Source organism: Symphalangus syndactylus, chromosome 1, assembly GCF_028878055.3.
Source record: "Symphalangus syndactylus isolate Jambi chromosome 1, NHGRI_mSymSyn1-v2.1_pri, whole genome shotgun sequence".
NCBI classification, from domain to species: domain Eukaryota; kingdom Metazoa; phylum Chordata; class Mammalia; order Primates; family Hylobatidae; genus Symphalangus; species Symphalangus syndactylus.
Window position 1 is genome coordinate 12,420,408 of NC_072423.2, and position 23,986 is coordinate 12,444,393.

General features: G+C 49.9%; 1 protein-coding gene across 5 annotated transcripts; it reads left to right on the plus strand.

Annotated features, from left to right (window-relative positions):
- The first annotated feature begins 932 nt into the window (after positions 1 to 932).
- On the plus strand, positions 933 to 23,320 carry DIPK1C (divergent protein kinase domain 1C). 5 transcript variants are annotated; one of them, XM_063632026.1, is made up of 6 exons: positions 1,212 to 1,271; positions 9,240 to 9,492; positions 11,423 to 11,536; positions 12,050 to 12,727; positions 16,880 to 17,044; positions 22,236 to 23,320. In XM_063632026.1, exons 2-6 carry the CDS (start codon positions 9,448 to 9,450, stop codon positions 22,452 to 22,454), a joined length of 1,221 nt encoding a protein of 406 aa, XP_063488096.1. In that variant the 5' UTR covers positions 1,212 to 1,271; positions 9,240 to 9,447; the 3' UTR covers positions 22,455 to 23,320. The 5 variants fall into 5 exon arrangements, with proteins under 5 accessions (XP_055152394.2, XP_063488096.1, XP_055152413.2 ...); XM_063632320.1 differs by lacking the exon at positions 1,212 to 1,271 and adding an exon at positions 2,111 to 2,170; XM_055296438.2 differs by lacking the exon at positions 11,423 to 11,536.
- The last annotated feature ends 666 nt before the right edge of the window (positions 23,321 to 23,986 follow it).

Sequence of the window (23,986 nt, forward strand, 5' to 3'; positions counted from 1 at the left end):
CCTATGTTTTAAAGGATAAGTAGTCACACTTCATCTCATTCTTCCCATTCCTGCGCTCCCCTCCCCACACCAAATACAATTCTTGGGAAAGGAAAACAACTTCACATCAGGTTGATATTTTTTTTTCTCCTTTTAGGTACAGGGTCTTGTTCCGTTGTCCAGGTTGGAGTGCAGTGGTGTGATAACAGTCATTGCAGCTTCAAATTCCTGGGCTCAAACAGCCTCCTGCCTCTATCCGCAGAGCAGCTAGGACTACAGGCCCACACCACCATGCCCAATAACTTTTTTTTTTTTTTTTTTTTTGCCCAGGCTGGTTTCGAACTCTTGGCCTCAAGCAATCCTTCTGTCTTGGCCTCCCAAAACACTGGGATTGCAGGCATGAGCCGGCAGGCTTGGCCTCAAATTGAGAGTTTAATGCAGCATCCTAGGATGCTTTCTATGCTCCACACCTATTTTGAAATGAAACAACACAGTTTCCATACAGCCAGCCTATGAAAATATGGTACTTCTGGCTGGGTGTGTGCTGGGATGGATGGAGGTGGGGGAACCTTCACACAGAGGGAACTTCACCTGGCCTTACTGCTATTGATTGAGTCATACCCAAACCCCAACGGTCTGTTGCATTCGGGGCATATATGTCATGTGCCCAAAGTGCTTCTTGGGGCTCAGGGTTTGTTCACCTGATGTTTGCTCATTCCTGGGGACTCCTACCACCAAGCCAGCCATAAAACAAAGTTAAAACAGCGAGCTGCAGAAGAGACAAGGGCAAGAAGCCAGCTCCTGTGGGACAATCACAGCACGCAGTGATCGTGTTTCTATTATCTCTGAACTCGGGAATGGGTCATGTGAAATTCAGGCGCAGGGCAGGCGGGAGAGCGATCCGGGATGGGCTGGCACGTACTGGGCACTGAATAAGCTTTTGTTCAGTGAATGCAGGAGCCACCGGGCGTGGCGGCTTTCACGGCCCCTCAGCTGTGACAGTTCCCCTGGGGTGGTGCCGCCTCCCTCTGTCCTGGAGAAAGGCGTTCAGGGAGTGAGAAGCATCCCTGGGTGGGGTGGGGGATGCTGGTGAGAACCAGGGACGCCCTGTGGGCCCAGGGCCAGCCTGCTTTACAGAACAATCGGGATGCCAACACCGATGCCTGCTCTCCCGGATGATGCTGCGAATCTATAAATACAGATTTAGACACACGTGGTGGACGCGTTCTCCTCCCCGGGGTAGCGGAGATGTTTCCAGAGAGCAGATCTTTGTAGCCCGGAGAAGGACGCCCGTGAGTTTGTGCAGCCTGGGAGACGGGCGGGGGGGGGGGGGTTTGATACAGGGGTGCCCGTGGGAAGGGGAGGGCTGGGTCGTCTCAAAACCTATTGACTGTCCTCCACCCCCGACTCTCTGCACGCTCCGGATCTCACTCCCGGGAGGGCCCGGAGAAAACCCGAGTTGGGGTGAGACTCAGAGGAGGGCGGTTCTAGTGGAGAGGTAAACGGGTGGGGACCACGCTGCAGCCCCCTGGGGCGAGGGTGTGCTGTAAAAAGCGCCGGGGGCAGGGGCACCTGGCAGTCTCTCAGAGAAGAAGTTGGGGGGGCAATGTGACAATTAAAGATATGTAGTCTGAGGAATCAGTCCCCAAAGAGAGAGGGGATTGAATCTATCCGGATTTCGTTTAAGTGAGGAGCTGGTCTTCTTGGGGAAAAAAAAGTGCAAAAAGACAAAAAAAAAAAAAAAAAAGTGGAGAGGGTGGAGCGGGGGATGCGGCGAGTGGACCCCCAGCGGATGCTCGGGCGCGCGGGGTGTTGCTGCTGCTGGACGCCCTCCCCTCACCTCCGCCCCAGGCTCAGGGCCTGCCCCAACCCTCGCGCGGCCCCTCCCCCGTTCCCCCTCCCCGCCGAGTGGGCCTGAGCCGCAGAGCCGCGACGCGAGTGCGGAACTCAGGGCGCGGGCGGCGGTGGGGCCGGGGCGCGGGCCGGGCTGGCCATGGCGCGGGCGGCGGGCGCGCGGGGCCCGACCGGGTGGTGCGGGAGGCGCCGGCGCTGCGGCCGGGGCGCGCTCCTCGCCTTCGCCGCGTGGACCGCGGGCTGGGTGCTGGCGGCCGCGCTGCTGCTCCGCGCGCACCCGGGTGTCCTCTCCGAGCGCTGCACAGACGAGAAGAGCCGGCGCATCCTGGCCGCGCTGGTAGGTCCCGCCGCCGCTCTTCCCTGCGCCGCGCGTCCAGGGAGGGGGGTCACACCCATCCCCGTTCCCCAGCCTTCCCCGGGGACTCGGGTGGCGGTGGCACCCGCCGGGGGCGTGGGTTCCCGACACCTGCGTGGAATGCCAGAGGCGCACGCCCCGGTCCCCCGAATGGGGACGCAGCCGGGAGTGCTCTGTGGGCGCGCTGGGGGTGTCTCTCCCCTTTTCGCCAGAATTCGCCCTTTGTCCCCAGACAGCCTCTCCGTCCTACTCTCGCCACCCCTGAGCCCGAGCTCCGGAAGAAAGTTTGCGGGTCTGATCCGAGTGGTTGGGTCTGGTCGAGCCTCCGGACAGCCCCTCGGTGCCCGCGTCCGGAGTCAGGCCGCCGGGCTCGGGGCGCGAGCCAGTGCGGGGTTCGGGATCGGGGGTGCCAACGCCTCTGTCTCTCGGGGCCGCAGCGCTCCAGCCCAGCCCGCGTTCTGTGATTCCACCCTGAGCTGCCAGGTCACCCCCCATCTCACCGAGCCCATGCGGAGGGCTGGTCTCACCCCGGCCCCCCTGCGTTCCACAGCCCAGGCTCTCCGCGGTCGCGGTCTGTGGGAACCGATGCAGCGTGCGCTCGGGCGAGCAGAGAGCGCTGCGGAGGCGGCTCGGACCGAGCGGATCCCGGGTCCTAGTCCTCTACAGGAGCCTCCTAACCTGGGAGGGCCCGAAAGCTCGCACCCAGCAGCGCCTCAGCTGAGCCGGAGAATTAGGGAGAGAAAGAAACATTTCGCATTTTGCAGACTGCTGCGTGCGCTGGGCTCACATCATGAGAAAGAAACGCCCACCTTTAGTTGATCGGAAACTTGGCTAGCCGTTCTTTCAGGCGCAAAGGAGACTTGAATAAAGGTGGGAGTCCCCTAAATCCCAGAAAGGGGAAGACAGCAGCAACTACTCTTACATGACTTCTTAAGCGATTATTCATTTCCTAAAATAGTGACCATCTAAGCATTTGGTTTGAAAAGTGATCTGTTTTCTAAAAAAATCTTCAAGAAACACATGGGAAGTTTTCAGTCCAGTTGCTTACATATGAGTGGGCCTTTTGAGATTGTAGATTTTCAAAATGTGGGACCACAAAGGTTTTTAAAGTAAATGATTTTTTAAGTGAGTTTGAAATTGTTTTTTTAAAAAATGAGCCAGGTATACTAGCTAAAACAAGTTATGCTCCTAATTGATTCTGACCGGTGTCATCATGTCATCGTGAATTGAACATATGTAGGTGAGTCACTCATAGATTCTATTGACCCCTTCTAGTGTTACACTGAAGTTTTAGCAAGTCTTGTTGTTGTTGCTTTGGTTTTTTTTTTTTCTTTTCTTCTTTTTTTTTTTTTTTTTTATGGAGTTTCGCTCTTGTCGCCCAGGCTAAAAGCGCAATGGCGTGATCTCGGCTCACCACAACCTCCGCCACTACGCCTGGCTAATTTTGTATTTTTAGTAGAGACGGTGGTTTGTCCGTGTTGGTCAGGCTCGTCTCGAACTCCTGACCTCAGGAGTTCGCCCACCTCTGCCTTCCAAAGTGCTAGGATTACAGGCGTGAACCACCACGCCAGGCCAGTTTTACTAAGTTTTAAGTTGCAAGAGCTCATTGATTTTTCTTAGTAACCCATAAAAATCCTTTTCATTTGTAAATTTTTCTCCCCTGGTTTTCTTTTCTTGTGAAGGGACTGCTGATAGACTAATTATAGTAAACAAACATTGATGGTTTAACTAGAGTGGAATACCTATTTACAAATTTAATACAGTAATCCTTTAGATTAAGATAGAAAACGAATGCCGTTTTTCATTTTTTTATCTTTGGTTAAGTGAGGAAAGGCTTAATAATGGAAATTAAATCGTCTAGTATAATTTAAGTAATTGCTAATCATAACTTTCCCAGCATTCCAGGTCATAAATTAAAACCAATACTCTTTAGAGGCTTTACCAATATATCTTCAATGGCAGCCATATGGAATCACTTCTAGTCAGACATAAAGCGGGGGAGATTGGTTCTGCCCTGAAGGCCTGCAATCTTTCCTACCGCCAAAAGAACGATGTCGGAGGCCACATCCATCTCCCTAGGTGTTGATGTGACGCTGTCTCCGTGAACTGGTTTGTGGGGGAGCAGACTTTGCCACAGGCCCTGTTTGAGTTCCCTACTCCTCACGCATTCTCAGAACTCTTTCTCCCCCCGCCCCCGTCTTCCTGCCACTTCCTTTTCTACCGTTTTCATCCTGGATATGTTGATGCGAGACCCACACAGTGCGGTGGCTCAAGTTTTACCCAGGACACTCTCAGTTAGGACAGGGTTTAAATACGACCCCAATCTTCACAATCCCAACTCTGCTGGGCTGAGTTGCCAAGTAGAGGTTGGCATTGTGGCTTCCGAGGACTTGAACTGAATTGAGCCTCTGTCTCCGCTCCCCTGGCACTTTCCGATTCATTCTGCCTGGCTTTTATCCTTAATAATAAAACGGGTTGTTATTTTCCTGATGGGCCTCCAGACTCTCATTAGCTTTCACTCTGAATACCGGAGCGCAGAAGAAACCACTTTGTCAGCTGAGCCGAAGGGAGACTTTCTGGCAGAGCCCAGGGAGTCGTGGTGGATTCCCCGCCCCCGGTAGCGGGCGGCTGCCAGTGTTCCCAGGCTCTCGCCTGGCGGGGGGCATTGCTGGCCTGCCAGGGGTGAACCCACCTGTAGGATAAAAGAATCAGTGGAAAAAGCTTAGCGGTGAGTCAGGGGATGGGGGACAGAGGTCTCCATGTTCTCCCCAAGCCCACACTCCACCTCCCCAGGGAGGTTCCCCTCTAGCCAACCACATCCCACTGACAAGTTTCTAGAAGAGCCAACCTGAATTGTTCCAAGGGAATTGAGGCCCTGTTCTTCCAGCTTGGATTTTCCTGGTCAGACTCTAGGGCTCCTCTTAATGGCGGCTTTAAGAGGAACAACACACTGTAATCAAGAAATAGGTGCACTCAGATTTCTGGAGCTCCACTTTTCTAGTGGGCTGTGTCAGCAGGCCCAGCCAGCTGGGGAGCTAGCTTGGTGCTGGATCACTCATACACCTGGCTTCTCATTCATTCTGCAGGCTGAGCTCTTCACACAGAGGCTGAAGATGTGGGCTGCTGCCTGTTGACTCTTCCTCCGGGAAGGCACTGTGCGAATTGTTTCATGGGGCTTATTTCACTGAATTCCCTCAACAACCTCTATGAAGTATTTGCTTTTAGTATCCCCATTTTACAGATGGCAAAACTGAGCCCCAGGGAGGTGAAGTGACTTGCTCTGCTTCACATGGTTAATATGGTGAGGAGCCAGGACATGGCTCTGTGTAGTCTGATGGTAGCAATGACGTGACAGTAAGCGGCTTCTCTAATAATGGAAATCCTACATAACAACTCGTATACTTAACCCTTCCATAGCGAATATTTTCAAAGCATGTCAAAGATATTCCCACAGACTCTGTTATCCTGAAGGCTTAACTGCCTTTTGGCTAGTTAGGTCTTGATGGAATTTCATGTACATTAGCGATTCCGTTTTAATAGGGCAGGCTTATCTTTCTTTGCTGCTGTGATAGAAACTGCCAAGGTCCCAACGGGACTACAGCATCCAGGGCACATATCCAGAGAGGTTTCTCGGCAGCGAATGGCTCTGCCTGAATGCTCGGCCACATTCCTAAAGTAGGGAGCGCTTACACAGTGGACGAGCTAACTGAGCTGAGATTCTGCAAAGCACAGCATAGCTGCTTCGGGAAAGAATACCACTGTCAAGGATGCATGTTGCTAACTGCATAGGAGCTTAATGCTCCTTAAAAACAAACACACAAAAGAAAACCCAGCCCTCAGACACGACCTCTGGGACCTTATCAACAGTTTTTCTAGACTAGAGTGGACAGGTTTTATTTTTGCCTGAGAACCATGACATAAATTAGAGAGATACTAAGCAACGATTGCAAAGAGCGCTTCTTACCAAAGCTGGGGCTGATTTGATGGGAATGTGCATCTGTGTGGATATTTTCACATCCATGAGAAGCACAAATCCACTGCAAATGTAATTAATTTTAAAAGCACGCCAGAGTTAGCTGCAATGAGACTTTAACTTGTTTTTTTCAGTTTATTTTCAACTCCAATACCTGTGGATTTTATATGTGCACACATTTGGGTACAAAAATGTACCTGTCTTTAAGCTGGCCTTAGGAACTCCTCCTGTGCACAGAAGGAGTCTGAGAAAGACCGGTTTTTAAAATGGACCTGCATAAACTACTTCTATTGAGTTAAAAAAAAAAACAGCTATTTCAACAGGACATGCTGCTAATAAAATAATTCTACTATTATCTTTAACATGATGGAAGTTTTGGGGGTTTTCGTTTGTTTTCTTGAGACAGGGTGGCTCACTGCAGCCTCTACCTCCCAAGCTCAAGCAATCCTCCTGTCTCAGTCTCCCAAGTAGCTAGGACTATAAGTGTGGCCCAGCTAATTTTTTTTTTTTTTTTTTGTAGAGACAGGGGTCTTGCCATATTGCCCACCCAGGCCAGTCTTGAGTTCCTGGGCTCAAGTGATCCTCCCGCCTCAGCCTCCCAAACTGCTGGGATTACAGTTATGATCCACTGTGCCTGGCCTGATGAAAATTTTAAATTCAAACTTGCAATTTGTACATTAAGTTGACTGTTCTTTTTAAAAGGCTGGATGAAATCTTTTTCTGTGCTTAGCAGGCACAGACATGCAGAACAATGCTGCAGACTTACGTTAACACCGGTAAGCCATGGGAGATGAATTTTGCCCCCCACATAAGAAGAGTAGGAACTGAAACGCCAAAAATACTTCAATGTAGAGGACATCAAGGAACATATGTTCCATAACCACACTTGTATACAGACGGTCCCTGACATGATGATTTCACTTATGATTTTTCAACTTTATGACAGGGTGAAAGTGAGATGCATTCAGTAGAAACTCCACTTTGAGGATCCATGCAACCATTCTGCTTTTCACTTTCAGAGCAGTATTTTAAATTACATGAGATAGTCAACACTTTATTTTACGTAGGCTTTGTATGAGATGATGTTGCCCTGCCATAGGCTGATGTAAATGTTCTGAGCATGTTTAAGGTAGGCTGGGCTAAGCGATGATGCTCAGTGGGTTACGTGTATGAAACGCATTTTCAACGTACTCTGGGGTTGTTGGGATATCACGCGTTTTAGGTTGAGGAAGAGCTGTGTGCGTTTGCGGGCATGCTTCACTGTAATGTACATGCTCTCTTAGGACAAGTGCGGTGACTGGGATACTGAAAAGTTAGGTTATAAATCCAAGACCTTACCTGTGGAAGCTGGCAGGTCTGGTCAGGGCTTTTGTCACCTGCTGCACTTTCTGCGCTTTCTGATACCCAGTGTCGCAGCAAGAAGCAGGCGTCAGGGAGATAGGCTTACAAGTCAATATGCTGATCTTCAGAAAAACAGCCAAAATGAATGTTTCCTTCCAAAATCCATAGGCTGGATACCAAATTCAAAGTTATACCATTGTTCTAAATGTCTCACAACTCCTGTTTGGAATCGCCCTCCAAATTCACAGGGGCAAATCTCGTATAGATTTGTATTTCATCGATGAGGCACTGTTTGTATTAAACACGGTGCTGTGGGGACCTGACCCAGTGCCACACTCACATGGCCATGATTTAATGAGTGCTGGGGTAGGGGAGGAAGACAAGAATTCCACTTAGGGGTGGGGCTGGCTTCCGGGCAAAGGTTGATTTGGCCAGGCCGGGTAGGAAGCATGTAAGTCCAATGGAGACACCCGAAACGGCATTTCGAATGGCGCAGCCCAGCCTCTCAGTAGGTGCTTGCTTCAACGGTGCCCTCTCCTCCCAGGGGCCGTTTCTGGTTCTCTGAACACACAGGGCTACTTTGAAACTCGGGGCCTTTGCACAATTTCTTCTCCATGACTCAGCTGTCCTCTCCCTTGTCTGCTAAGGCAGACTTCTAATTCCCTTTCGAAACTGAGCTCAGAGGCATCTCCCCCAGGAAGAAGATGCCCTGGCCCCCACCCTTTCCTAACCAGGGCTGGAGAGGGAACTAGCTTTGAGCGAGCCACCTTAGGCCGGGCACTGTGTTGGGACTGTCTCCCTGTGACCTTGTTTGACTCCATGACACAGTACTATTGTCCTCATTTTCCAGACTCGGAAACAAGCCACACAGCAAGCCAGGGGCAGAGCCCAGAGGCAGACCCAATCTGTGCCAAGCTTAGCCTCACTGTGGCCCTGCCCTGTCACTCTAATGTCATTTAGGAATTTCGAAGGCTTCCCCTCTGCTCCGTGAACTCTGGAACCTGGCACCTGTGGCCAGATGGTGGCCCATCCAGGCTCATGCACAGCTGGGAACGCTGGAGCTGTTGATTTGGGGGTGGCCCAGTCCCAATCCCAGTGAGGCAGAGAGGAGGTGGCTTCTTGGCCGGCAGGTGTCTCTCATGGCTAGCGGCTATGGTGGCCACAGTTGAGAGGGGTGAGGGCCCTGGCAGTCACAGTAGGCACCCTCCTCACTCTGCTTTTCACAGGCTAATAGAAAACCGGGCCCAGCGTCTCTGACATTTTTCTCCTGAGCCTCCTGTCTCAGTTGCAACCAGCACCATGTCTCCCCACCCTCCCCTCCTCAGCACTGTGAGATTCTGGAGCTCCCAGCTCGGGATCACACCTCTGGCTGCACTGGAGTCCTATTGTTGCTTTTCTTTCTTTTTCAATGGTTCCCTACTTTATGCAAAAGTACTTTTCATTAAATTAAATATGTGATAATACTATAAAATTTTATGGGAGTGAATCAAACTATTTTGGGTATCATGCTTACAGAAGCTTTTTTTTTTAATTTAAAAGGACATCAGGAAACAATTTTTTTTTTTTTTTGCACTTTCTTATCAGATTTATAGAGACGTGAAACTCTGTAAATACCAGATCAAGTAGGGGACAAACCCCAACAAGTAAAATGAACAGCCCTTACTCTTCCTGCCATCTATATCTTCTTGCTCATGGTGGCCTCAGTTCCTTATCATTCATCCTCACCTCACCTCTCAGGGCTCTCCTGAAAGGTCTCGGAGGAGCCTGACCAGCTGCCGCGTTCTTCCGAAGGGCGATGTGGAGGCGATGGCAAGCAAAACATGCTGGGCGCAAAGGGTCCGGATCCTCCCATGCTCCTTTCATGACCCCGTGCCTGGGAAAGAGTGACCAGGGTTAAAGCCAAAGACTGACATTTAACCAAGATTCTGTTGAGTTTGATTCCAAGATGAACACAGGAGGTGCACAGCTCCAAACGTGTTTAAAGCAGCTGGTGAGTGTGTGTTCATACAACTTCCTTACGGGTGTGGGTTTCCAAAGACACAAAGTCAGCCCCAGGCAAATAGGGTGGTGTCACTAGCTCCAGGACCAGGTTCATGAGTTTCTATCTACAGGCCTCTCCCGCTTGCGTCATTGTGTTAGCCAAGCAAGAACCTCCATGCCCCCACCCCAGTGCATTATAGAGATCTAAAATGCAGCAGCTGGCAGGAGCCCCCCTCAGCAGGAAGCCGGGGGGGGCAGTCAGACAGCTTGGCATTGGCCTTTCAGGCTGTTGTACTACCTGAAATAGTCCTGAAAAATATATAGATACTTCTTTTAAGCACTGGGAGTGTTTCTTTTCAATAAGCGCTTTCAACGATTAGCCCACAATGTTTATAAAGGCCCCCAGTCCCTCTCTTATCTACTGTTTTGGGGCCACGTGTGTCTCAAAATTCAAATCTTGTTGAATGTTAGAAAGATCATATAGTACCTTATATTTTGCATATGGGGCAGTGCCAGTAATCAAGTTAATAATTCTACAGCAAAATGTATGCGAATTCACACCAAGTCAAACACATATAGATACAAATAGGCTCGTGTCGTTTCAGCTGGGTTTTGACACCACATAAGGTCAAATGAGTCATGAAAAACTCGTAGTTTTCAGAGGCTGTTTGATTTTGGATTTTTTTTTTTTTTTTTTTTTTGAGACAGATTCTTGCTCTGTTGCCCAGGCTGGAGTGCAGTGGCACAATTTCAGCTCACTCCAACCTGCACCTCCCAGGTTCAAGTGATTCTCCTGCCTCAGCCTCCCTAGTAGCTGGGAATACAGGCATGCACCACCATGCCCGGCTAATTTTTGTATTTTTAGTAGAGACCAGGTTTAGCCATGTTGGCCAGGCTGGTCTCGAACTCCTGGCCTCAAGTGATCTTCCTGCCTCAGCCTCCCAAAGTGCTGGGGTTACAGGGGTGAACCACCATGCTCAGCCTGATTTTGGAATTATTTATACATCTAGACGCTGGAGGCCCAGCTTTTGACCTCAAAGAGCTACTTGTAATCTGCTTGGGATGGGTAAAGCTGATCTACTTGGCCACCTGCAAGGCTGGGCAGTATCTGATTGTGAACCCAAGGCTGTTCTCAGGCCTCTCCTGATGCCTGGTGCTCGTGCATACGCTGTGGCGTGCCCACACACTTCCCTCTTCGCCGGTACAGTCACCATGCAGGGAGGCAGGGGGTGTGACGCAGGGAAGGAGTTTGAGGCCCAGAGCAGGTAAGGATGTGGCAGCATGGTTGGACCAAGGAATCCAAGCTCAGTGGCTCTTGGCCCCATCCTTTGTCCCAGCACCAAGCTGCCCTTTGCTACTGCTGAGCCCTCAAGGTGCTTTCTCACAAATGAAATGGGGTGAGAACAACAGCTTTGGGATTTGGTATTTCTCATGGCCTTAGAGGAACGAGGGTGACTCTGTTGTTTCATGTGCTGTAGAAGTTCCCGGGAGGAAGAGAGGCCTTTACTTGCTGACATGGAGGAAGATTCATTTGTCGGGGAAACGGGCAGGATTAGGAAATACACTCAACCCCTAATCAAAGTGGTCCCATGGTTTAGATTTTCTGAAAAACAGAAGAGAGAAGAGGATGACAGTCCTCTCCTTCCTTCCATTCTGCACTTCTTCCTTCTCTGCCTCTGGCAGGATTATCAGGCTGGACGGGCTTCTCAGGGAATTTGTGGTGTGGTGGGGAAGGTGGCCAGGTCCCCTAGTGGCTCCATCTTAAGGCCTCCTGAGGTTTAGGAGAAACACCCCATCCGGGGGCTCCTGGACAGCCTTGCTCACTGCCGCCCAGATGCAAACAGGCCCTACTCCTGCATTCTGCATGGGTCCTCCTCGATGCAAACAGGCCCTACTCCTGCATCCTGCATGGGTCCTCCTTGGTCCCTCCTCTTCTCCAGGTCACCAGCCATGAGCCCTGTGCCTACTCGTGTCCTCTGCAGGCTTCTCCTCTAAACATCTGCAAACCTCCAGCCTGCAAGCTTTATAGGCCACTCCATTTCCTGTGGAAAACAGTAAGCTCAAGGAATGTACTTGCAGGAGGGGTCATTACTGTGGTCAAGCCTGGGGGCAGATAGGGCTCCCCGGGTCCCCTCTGCTGAGACCTGACTTGCTGCTTAGATGCGGAACTTAGAAGCTCTCCCAGTGACCCTGAAGTGTAGCCAGAGTCGAGAGCTACTGGCCTGGTCCAGCCCTTTCACCTGTTGGTTTCCTGGCCTCTGGCTTTCCCAGAGTCACCCAGCTGAACGACGGGAAGTCGCGCTTCCCGGCCGCAGGTGTCCTGATTCTGCAGACCTGTCCTAGGCCTGACTGAGTCGTGTAATGACTGTGAGTGGCTCCTTTAACCTTCCCCTGAATGACTCACTGGCTGAGTGGCCTCTGCAATCCACAGGTCTGACGTTTCTCTGCACAGCTGGATTATCAGTGTCCTGAGGGCAGAGGCCAGGCTGTCCCTTTCCCTAACCCCAGCCGAGAGATGGACGGCACCAGGCCCTCCCCGTGGTGACTGACTGTTCCCTTCCTTCCAGTGCCAGGACTACCGGGGCGGCGCGCTGGCCGGGGACCTCTGCCAGGACCTGTGTGTGGCGGGAAAGCTGCTGTTTCAACGCTGCCTGCACTACGACAGGGGCAAGAAGGTGCTGCAGGCCGACTGGCGCGGCCGGCCCGTGGTCCTCAAGTCCAAGGAGGAGGCCTTCTCCAGCTTCCCGCCCCTCAGCCTGTTGGGAGAGGAGGCAGGGGAGGGTGGCCAGGACATCCCCGAGGCAGAACTCCTCCTGATGGTGGCTGGGGAGGTCAAGAGCGCTCTGGGCCTGGAGTTGTCCAACAGCAGCCTGGGGCCGTGGTGGTCGGGCAGGCGGGGCCCGCGCTGGCGGGGACAGCTGGCCAGCCTGTGGGCGCTGCTGCAGCAGGAGGAGTACGTCTACTTCAGCCTGCTGCAGGACCTCAGCCCACACGTGCTGCCCGTGCTGGGCTCCTGCGGCCACTTCTACGCGGTGGAGTTCCTGGCCGCGGGCGGCCCCCACCACGGGGCACTCTTCCCCCTGGACCAGGCCCCAGGTGCCCCTGGGGGTGGCCAGGCCAAGGCCATCAGTGACATCGCACTCAGCTTCTTGGACATGGTGAACCATTTTGACAGTGACTTTTCCCACCGCCTCCACCTCTGCGACATCAAGCCGGAAAACTTTGCCATCCGGAGCGACTTCACAGTAAGTGGCGCGGGGCGGTGTGTTTATGTGCGGAGAACGGAGCTCTCGGGTCTGGTGGGAAGGAGATGAGAAGGTTTCTGAGCTCCTGGCCTGAGTTCGCAAACTACTGTGGCTTCTGTAGCCTTAGAGAACTCCCACCTCCCAGAACACTTCCTTCCGGGTGTTAGTAAGGAACAGAGGCATCTCGAGTGAGAATTTGAAGGAACGGAGGCCACAGTGGGAGGCAGAGGGCTGTTCTGGATCCTTCACCTGAGCTCTGTGGCTGCTTTGAGCTCACGTAACAGCAACCTCTCTTGCTGGTCTGTTTAACTTGGGCGGAAAACAGTCCGCAGGAGGCAAGGAGCTGCAGGGCATGATGAGGGAGGGTGGCCTCCGGTGTGGAGACGCTGTTCTCCAGCTGCCCATGCTCTGTGACAACATGTAACTTTTCCCAGTGCTTTTTGTCTGGAGAGGTTCCGGTCAGTTTCCATTCCGTATGTGAGACTTCTAGAGGAACAAATGGGGTTTTAGTGCCTTCCACAAGGGAAAGCCCTGCCAGGTGGAAATATCTGCCACTGCACCACGGGGCACGCGGGGCCAGGCAGGTGCGTGAGAACAGGGAGGTGTGGAAGAACAGCAGCAGGAGCCTCAGTGTCTCCGTGTAACACAAACCCCTCTCCCTTCACCCAGCTAGGCAAACACTGATGGGTCAGATTAATACTGCTGCGATCGTCCCGGTGCCCTCACGCTGTGCCAGGTGCTGGGACCATCCAACAGGAAATAGTACTAAGACTGGCAGGGATGTCATGGGTGCGGGATGGGTTTGGGGAGGGCGGAGTGCTCTGCTTCCCCACCTGCTGTAACGAGTTCATTCTTATGCGGCCAGTGCCGGCCGCTGAACGGCCAGACCAGCTTAGCTCCAGTCACCTGGGCATGCTGGTCACTGTGGGGCCTGGCTCATGGTGGGGTCATGCTCTTCAGCATGGTTGCAACATAAAGGGACGAAAAGCAGGCACTGTGACTGCCAGTCATGGCCTCTAAGGCAGGTGGCATAGGAGTGTCATGGTCTTCTGAAAGCAGCTGGAAAACTAAATTTGCTGCTAGTGTAAATCCCTTCTCTAACCATGTCCTCATTCCTGTGAAGGGCATCATACATCTTACCCTCAGTGCTTTGTCCTAATGCCTTGCCCCTTGCTGCCCTGGACGGGCTGACAAGCTAGGGGTGCCTCAAAGTGTGGCAAGGAAATAACTAGGAAGTTCTGGGAGGTTCCAGGAGGTCTGTGTGCTGGGCTGGGAGCTCTGGGGGAGCTCACCTGCATCTGCAATTCCCTGAGTGCCATGTGCGTCTCCCAGACACTGTCCTGATATGTGTGTCGGGGGGTAACGACCCACAGCCACACTGAGGCCTTGGGGAGGAAGTCAGGGAGTGTTCACGCACAACCCCCACCCCCCAGCTCCGGGCAGCTGCGGGCCATTTCTCGACACTCAGTCACTCCCTTCTTCCTCCAGCAGGTATCAGTGGGCATCAATGAGTGGGACCCAGCAGGTGCTGTAATTGTTGAGGGAATTTCAAGGATATCCGCTTCTCAAAGGAGCTGGGGCCGATGGGGTCTGTGATGCCAAGTGGGCGACATCAGATGCCTTTACCTACATACTTGTTGATTATCCAGTTACCGGTTTGTGGGAGCCACCTAAGTTGTGCCTCCAGTATCTTGCACACCATCAGCAGAAAATATTTGTTCAATGAAATCATGACTATGCATCCTCAACCTAGCCCCGGACTGTGTTTTGTCAGCTGGTCCTGCACTGTTCAGGGCTCTTACCTGCACTGCAGCCTCAGCCTGGGCAAGAATAGGGAGGGGAGGGCAGGAGGAGTCCCCTTCACCAGTCCTGTTTGTGACCCTTCCTGCAGACCCTGAGGTTCAAGGAGTTATTTTACCCAAGATTGTACAACTTTTAAGTGAAAACCAGCAGTATCTGCTTCACCAGAGAGCTCATTTAGAAATGCAAATTCTCAGACGCCATGCCAGACCTATTGAATCTGAAACGATGGGGTGGGAGCCAGCAATCCCTGTCTTAATAACAAGGCTCCTAGTTGATTCTCATACGTGCTCAAGTTTGAGAGCTAGTGATCTCAGAGTCCCAGCAGGTGGGTCCTGCCTTTGAGCCCAGGTTGCTGGGCTGCCCTGGCAGAAGGAAGGGGCGCCTCGCAGCAGAGGTGTAAGAATTGGTCATCCACAGTCATTCTCTCATCTGCAGGGCAGGCGCCCACTTGCAGATCTTGAGAATGTGTCCAGTGGCTGTAAATGAATAACTAGGAACCTTCATGATCTGAAACTATTGCCAGCCAGTGCTCTTTTCTGACAGATGGTATGGCTTCCTACTCCAGGGCCACAGTTTTTGGTGAAGAATGAAATAATTATCATTCATCTTCCTATTCTGATGCCAGGAGGAAGTTTGAAGAAGATGAGGCAAGTTAGGTAATTTTATGCAGGAAGGACTTTATGATTCTCCTGATATTAAGAAACGTGATGTAGGTTTTTCTGTTTTTTTTTTAATACTGTTCTTATTTTAGGTGCATAGGGTTATGTTTATAACAGCTGTAATCCATTCTAGACCCCATACACTAAAAATTAAAAAATAAATCTGGCTCTCCCTGGGAGATGAGAAGGAAACTATCAGAAATGGGAAGGAGAAGTTGCAAGAAGCTAAAATTCTAAGTAGGGGCCCAGGGGAGGCTGGGGAGATCGCCAGAAACCATAGAAAGAAGAGTCGTGTAGCCCCAGTAATGAATTATAAAGATGGGAGATTCATTAGCATAGTCCTTATTCACTTTAGAGCATTAACCAGGGTAAATAAGGAAATCGGCTATTTGTTGTGGCTAAATAATGGGATAGGAAAGATTAAAATGAGAAGTTGTTTACAGCACCTGAATTAGTAATTAGGCAAAACCCCTTACATAGAGAAAAGGTCCTATATTGTTTATCTTCATTATTCTCCACGTATTTTGAAATAAATAATTCCCCCCTACTCTGTTTTACTAAATAATCCCTAAGAAACTTCATTGCCTTCTAGCATCAATCCTGAATGAAAAACTAAAACCAAAACCAAAAGGTGCCTCCCAAACTGCGTAGAATTGAAGGGGGAGTGATCAACAAATGCAACCCTCCTTGAAACTGCCAGGGGGAGAAAGAAAGGCTGATATTTCAATGCTGACCTGTGAAGGCTTGTGAAATGCCACTGACTACATCAAATTCATCAGCTTTCCTAGTGGCTGTTTAATACCTCGAAGCTATAAACGGCTTGATTTGGGCAGATTCCAGGTTTTCTCAGGTTTGAGCTCATCTGTTTTTGTTGTTGCATCCAGGTGGCAGAGGAAGAGCTGCATAATTTAGAAGTTATTCTCTCTCTGGTTTTGAAGTCTGTTTGGTTCGATGCCAGGGAGATAAATCTGAAGTTCCAGGGGTCATCAGGTTCTCACGATGTCAGTGGAACTCAGGCGTCGCTCCTGTTCAGGGCCTCTGTGTATCAGTCCTAATTCGAGAACTTTGATATTTCCCCCACTTTGTCGTCTGACTGGTCAGTCCGAAACCAGCTGACTCAGGTAACAGATGTGTCATGAAGAGAATGTAGGCACTGCCCACCTCAGTTTCTCCATCACACCCAGAGACCAGCCACTCGAACGTGGCTTCCCTGGATTGCTTGTATTCACGGGAATGGATTCTCTGTATCTTACAGCTTTTACAGTCCTGACCCTTGAAGGTCAGAGACCCAAGTGATAAGGCAGTGGAGGAAAAATTCATGTATAACACCTCTCAGAGATCCTACTTGCAAAGCTGAGAAAGTGTCTAAAGATGAAAAGTGATACTTGTGGTGATAGTTCCCAATCCTGGGCTTTCACCCATGGCTGCAGAGGTCCTTTTTGCAGTTAAAGCCTTCCACTGTAGCTATGACAGTGGCCTGTGTAAAAGAAAATGCATGCAGACACTTTAGGGGATGAATTCACTCCCCAGGGCATGGCTGGGGTTTTCCTCTTGGCTCGTTGGGACTTCTGGGATCACCTGTGACCTGGACAGTGGCACCCGCACGAGGTGAACAGAAGTTGTGAACAGTCTCCCTCTCCACAGAGCCCAACAGTAGCCCTTTGATAGCCCCGTGCTGTTTTGATTACAGGTGGTGGCTATTGATGTGGACATGGCCTTTTTTGAACCTAAAATGAGGGAAATCCTTGAGCAAAATTGCACAGGAGACGAAGACTGCAATTTCTTTGACTGTTTTTCAAGATGTGATTTACGAGTCAACAAGTGCGGAGCGCAGCGTGTAAACAACAACCTGCAGGTATGCAGAGTCTGCCGGGGCTGGGGGAAGAGAAGGTGCTGTCTGGCTGTTTCTGCCCACTAGCTCTTCAGATACCCTCAGTGGAGCTCAAGGTCAACCTTTTCAGGCCATCCATCCGATCGATGTGGTCAATAAAAGCAGGACGGTGGGGATGGGACAATCATGTGCTCTTGGTTGCCCACCCCCAGGGTTGTTGGTCAGGCGACCAGGGGCATCTGATGAGGAGCTCCCTGCAGAGCTGGCTGCTGGGCTTCCTCTTGCCCAGGCTCCACCCCACGTATCTACAACCTCTCATAAACATGGGCACATACACGATGAGAACCCCGAGGCTAATCCATCAAAGATAATACTGAGAAGGGTGCAAAGCAGTCCCGAGACACTGGCCTAACTAGAGGTTAGACAGAAACCACCATCCAGACAGGCCAGAGGTCAGGACCAGGAGGTGGTATAGACAGGAAGAAAGGAGCCAAGTCCAGGAGATCAGCTACAAGTGGAATACATACAGGGTTCAGGCATTCAGAGCTGGTGGGTCTCAGGTCCCCCATCTAGGGTTGGAGCATCTCTCTTCTTTTGGCAGAAGCTGTCTCCTTCTGCCCTCACTTGAGGCTCTCAGGTGAGGGAGGATGTATCTGGGCCCACAGGTGCTGATCATACCCGGAGGAGGCCCCACAGTGTCCAGGCAGACCTCTCCCATGGCCTGGTTGCATGCGATGGCTTAGGGAGGCTCTGGACCCACACTATCCAACCCGCCCCCCTAGAGGGCCCTCCACTGTAGCTTGTCCTCTTCATTCCTTAAACCTGAAAGGCCAATGTGAGCCCACTGCAGACCCAAAACGCAGGTGAGGTGGGAGCAGGAGAGAGGAGCCCAGCATGGTGCTGCATCAGCTGTGATAGGGGATGATTTGGGAAGGCTGGACAGGTCTGCTGTTAACCTAGTGGTCCCAGCCAGGCCAAACACCCCGACTCTACCACCCCAGAGTCTACACAGACCTTCTGGGCCAAAGAATCACTGCGTATTTCCCCTTTCAGGAAGCCTAAGAATGTGGTGGCCTTCAGAGGCGTCTCCATTCCAGCCTCTTTAATGTGGGTTCGTCATGAAATCATTCTTCTTGAGCTGTGGGAAGAAGATAATTTTCACCTGAGCATCCACCGCCTTGTGATCCCAACCCACAAAATGGGAACACAAATGCCTGCTTTTTGCAGTGTAACGAGAGGCTGAGTTTACACCCTTTCTGTAGAAAGCGCTCTTACCGATTCATTAAGGGGCAAGAGGAACACAGAGAAAATTGGCAGGAGAACAGACACCAAATACACAAATGGTGAAATCCAAATGGCCAACCAACTTGGAGAAGTATTTTATCTTACCATTCAAAGACATTCAGATTAAAATCCAATGATAGTAAATTTCACTTACCAATTGGGAATAGTTCTTTAAATGCTATTAATTAACAGTTGAGGCTTCAGGGAAATAGAAAAGTGTCTATATTGTTAACGTGATTGTGAGTTACTTCTCTCTTGAGGGGATGTGGCTGTTAGACATAGCCATGCTCTTTAGCTGAGCAATTTTATTTGTGCACATATCTGATTATTGACTTTGAATAAAGTCCTAGAAATGAAATTACATTTTCTTCAAGGATATGAGAAAATATGAAGCATTATTAGGTGAAAAAAATGCAGGTTACAAATTAATATTTACAATATGATCCCATAATCCTAGCACTTTGGGAGGCCGAGTTGCGTGGATCACAAGGTCAGGAGATAGAGACCGTCCTGGCTAACATGGTGAAACCCTGTCTCTACTAAAAATACAAAAAATTAGCTGGGCGTGGTGGCGGGAGCCTGTAGTCCCAGCTACTCGGGAGGCTGAGGCAGGAGAATGGTGTGAACCCGGGAGGCGGAGCTTACAGTGAGCTGAGATTGAGCCACTGCACTCCAGCCTGGGCGACAGAGTGAGACTCCATCCCAAAAAAAAAAAAAAAAAAGTGTATGATCCCTTATATACCAAAATGTCAAAAGCAAGTATTTCTGAAAGATAGGATTACAATTTTCTTTATCTATTTTATATTTTCTTACTTTTTTACTTTTTATTTCTGTTTTATTTTATTTTAGAGACAGGGTTCGCTTCATCACCCAGGCTAAAGTGCAATGGCACAATCATAGCTCACTACAGCCTCGAACTCCTGGGCTCAAGTGATCCTCTCACCTCAGCCTCCCAAATAAATGGGACTACAGGGGCGTGCCACCACACCTAGCTAATTTTTTAATTTATTTTTTGCAGAGACATGGTCTCACTATGTTGCCCAGGCTTGTCTCAAACTTCTGGTCTCAAGTGATCCTCCCATCTTGGCCTCCCAAAATTCTGGGATTACAGGTTTGAGCTACCACACCCAGCCTTAATTTTCTGCATTTTGAACCCAAATTACCCCCAAAATTCTTGCTCTATATAAATTTACAAATCAATAAAATGGAATAAAAACCATCTCAGAAATAGACTAATGAAATACGGGTATTTAGCCCTGATAAATGGGGCCTTGTAGACCAGGGCAGGGAGAGCTAGGTGGCATAGTGAATGGTGCTGGTAAACTGGCTGGCCAGGCACGACAAACACCGTGGTAGCTGCCTCCTCCTGACCTGACTAGATTCCAGATGGCTCAGATACTTACACATAAAAAGATGAAATCCTTAAGGTACCAGAAAAAGCTGGGAGAGTTTCAAATATTATTCTAGTGTAGATAAGGCCTTTGTAAGTATGAAACAAAGCCGAAGACAAAGAGTTGACAAATTTAATTATCTTTCAGACAAAAAAAACCCATGTTGGCATAAATAAAATTACAAAAAAAAAGAGCAAATTTAAAAGTTAAATGAGAAAATTTGCAAAACATTTGCAGTTCTTCTTATAGACCAGGAATGTAGAGGGTGGAAGGGCCTTATTCCTGGCTGCTGGGGCTCATTCCCCCCAGGACTGGCTTCGCCAAGGGGAGACCCGCTTTCCAGGGGCAGCATCTAGTGATTGGTTAAAGAGGGTGGGCCTGACACCAAGCCCCCTGTGCCTCACTAAGGGACAACTCCATAGAGACCCCCCAGCCCCACACATTTACTTCTTCCTCAGTTCCATAGAGTGTGGTTCTCAAGGACAGACCTCAAAGAATCCCTGCGTGCAAACCTCTGTCTTAGAGTCTGCTTCCTGGGGAACCAACCTAAAGCAAGGGCGATGTCCTTAAGATATAAAGAGCATCTACAAATGAACACAACAAAGGCCAAAAATATAAACTTGACCGTTCATTGAAAAGGAAGCACAAAGAACTCTCAAACTAAGAAAGATGCAAATTAAACCATTTTCACCCACCTGTTGGCAAAATGAATCTGTGGCGTTTGCGTTGGAGAGGCTAAGGGAGGACGAGCAGTCTTGGATACATTGCCAGGGAGTGTAGATGAGTAGAAATTTTATGGAGTCAATTTAACATATCTATCAAAACAAAAAATGCACATGCCCTTTGACCCAGAAATCCTATTTCTAGAAATGTAGTCACATGCACAAAATGCAATAGCATATATCTGCAAGACGTTTATTGCAGCACTGTTCATAATAGCAAAAGTTATTATGCAACCTCAATTCCATCAATAGGGAACTGGTTAAATAACTTATGACACATGCACACATTTCAGAAGTAGCCATTAAATCACATGGAATATCCTCGTAAGAACTGAATTGGACGGAATGGCTGGGCGCGGTGGCTCATGCCTGTAGTCCCAGCACTTTGGGAGGCCAAGGCGGGTGAATCACTTGAGCCCTGGAGTTCAAGAACAGCATGGACAACATGGCAAAACCCTGTCTCTACAAAAAATACAAAAACTAGCGAGGCATGGTGCTATGCCCTTGTAATCCCAGCTACTCAGGAGGCTGAGGTAGGAGGATCGCTTGAACCAAGGAGGTCAAAGTTGCAGTGAGCCAAGATGGCACCACTGCACTCCAGCCTGGGTCACAGAGTGAGACCTTGTCTCAAAAAGAAAAAGAAATCGATTTCGAGGGATCCCCCTCATACAAATGGGGGTGGAAGTTTGAGAACAGTGTGTACAACATATTCCCTATGTGTAAAATAAAAGAAAAAGGAAATGTGTATGTCAAAGAATGTCTCATTCTCAGAGAGGGAGCTGAGCATCGGGGCGAGGTGGAGCCTGAGATCACGGTCTAGCCTCAAGAACATTTTAAATTTTGCACATGAAAATGTATTCTCTATTTAAAAAAACCATAATTAGGTTTTGAAAAGAATCCTTGCTTTTGCAGGGATTGTGAAATGGAAGTTGAAGGTTTTTGTCCTCTATGAAGCAGTAGCTCTTTACAATGGAGGCATTTGTTAATTGAGTCTGATTTAACGTGTGATACAGAGAAATAAAGCACGATGCATCATGCAGCTCGCAGGTCATTTCTCCCAACGTGGGGGGAGCTGTAGGAGCTATAAGACAAACAACATGTTTACAGGGAGAAATTTCTAGTGATCCTCGGCATCATTGAATTTCATACCCGATTAGAATTAAAGAGAGGGTCTAATTTTTACCTCTGCTCCTAGAATAACACATTTCACAGAGCCTTCAAAGAGCCTTATGCCTGCAGTCTTTTCTGTCAAATATACCTTTGTTTCATGAGCCTTAAAGTGCTTACAGGCAGCCACACAAGTTCACACACTTCTCCCTCACGCACCATTTGGCCCTCTGGACGACCCGGTCAGATGGTCATTGTGGTCACTAGGACCGGCTTGTGGATAAGAAATCTCATCTCCAGGTGGTGACAGCAAAGCTGGCCTCCCTCAGGCCTGCAAAGGACCAACTCCTGCAGCGGTGACTGTCTGTGACTGACTTCTGCTTCCCTTCCTCCCTAGAAAGGTGTCCAGTCCTTTTACAGCGTCACCCAGAACTTCTTCCATCTGCTAGGGGGCTGGAAAGGGAAGTTTCTGCCTCACACAGACGTCGGCTTCTGCTCTCAGAGGCGTCATTTGTTCATGGTGCTGAAGGGTTTAAGGGGCAGAAGTGAAGGCATGTTTCCAAATCAGATGGTCTCTGGAGTGCGCTCCCTAAAGGACGGGGGTGGGGGTGGGAGAGAAGCTGAGATCTGTTTCAGAACCAATCCTGGGCTTGGGAAGCTTTTAGGAGGATTTGCTGCCCTAAATTAACTGTCCACCCTTCATTCCCTCAGGTCATCTGTGACAAAATATTTCGCCATTGGTTTTCCGGACCTCTCAAGAGCTCTGCGGTCTCTTTCCAGCTTCAGCTGCAGTTACAGGAGGCGGTGCAGGAATGTGCAGACCCTGGGGTCCCCAGCGGGAACACCCGGAGAGCAGCCCCCAGCGTGTTCTGGAAGCTTCACCGACTCCTCCAGGCCACACTGAGGGAGCTCCAGGAGGCAGAGAAGTAGCCACTCTCTGGCCTTAAACATGCTCAGACAGGAAAAGTGACCTTCGCTGGATTTCTTCTGCCATTGTTTTAAAGATGAGCCATTTCCCCCCCGCTCTCTGGGGTGCCGTTCTGGCCTCCACAGTGTGGATCGGCAAGTGCTGCTGCCAGAGACAGTGCTCCCTCGCTCTGGTCCCACCCTGGCCTCTGACCTGTCAGCTTGTGTAAAATGAGTGGAGGGAGGAGGTACAGACCTCCCTTCAGGAGGGCTCTCGGTCAGAAGACACAAACCTGTGTGCACTTATTCTCTGCAGAGAGCACTTGTACCTGGTTATCCCAGCATGAGTTCCAGCTGTTCTTTCCTGTAAATCGTTACCACGTTAAAAAGTGTGTGTGTGTGCATGCAAATGAATGTGTATGCCTGTGTCTGGGTGCAAATGAGCATGTGAGCATGTGTGAGTGTGCCCATGAGTGCATGTGTGTGAGTGTGCCCATGAGTGTCTGCATGTGTGTGAGTGTGCCCATGAGTGTCTGCATGTGTGTGAGTGTGCCCATGAGTGTCTGCATGTGTGTGAGTGTGCCCATGAGTGTCTGCATGTGTGTGAGTGTGCACAGGTGAGTGTGGTGTGCTCATGAGGAGTACGAGTATGCCTGAGTGTGAATGTATATGAGTGTGAATGAGTGTGTGCACGGGTGTCAGCATGTGTATATAAGTGTGGGCATGTGTATGTGATTGTGTGAGTGTGGGCAGGTGAGTGTGTTGGGGATGTGGGTTAGGGTGGGGAGTGCTGCTTTCTCTAGTGTGTCCTCCGGAACAGCTTGCCTGCCTAGCAGAGAAGTGTGACCTTTCTTTTGGAATTAAATACAATAAAAAGAAAATAAATTGCATCTTTAGGGAATGTAGTTTGCATTGGAGAGCGTGTGTAACGGCAGCTTATAGTATTTTTCATTTTGTGGAATCCACCAAGGTTATGGATGGGTTTTAGGGAGCCCCATATTGCAATACTCCTTCCCCTGGGCGGGGACTTGTAGGTTGGCTTGATGCAGCATTGTCTTCACCTCCAGAGAAAATTGAAAGTAGAGCAAATGCTGAGGTCAGCATTGACTCCAGGCAGGACCAGAGACCAGCACCTTTCTTTTGATGGATGGAAGACCAAGTGATAGGCATCAAATCATACGGCGGCATGATACGCTCATCAGTGGTGATCCCAAGGAGGCTTTTCCAGCAAAATACAGGCAGGGGGACGGGCCAGGTGGAGCCAGTGAGCTTTCACTTAAAGGGACCTGGTTTCTACCCATAACTGTGACCCACGAGTGCTCAAACCAACGGGTAACCCCTTTTCAGAAATCCCATGAAAAGGGAAATCGAGAAAGATGAGAGAATCAGGAAGTCATGTTGGCAGTTTACATATTAAAGAAGACAAATTAATCGGACGTTGTGAAAGTCACAAATTGATACATTCCAAATGGTCTCTTATCTTGGCCTGCAGCCCCTTTCTGAACCAGAGAAACGGGAGTGCCTTCTTCCAGACTTTGGGGTCACATTTACTGACT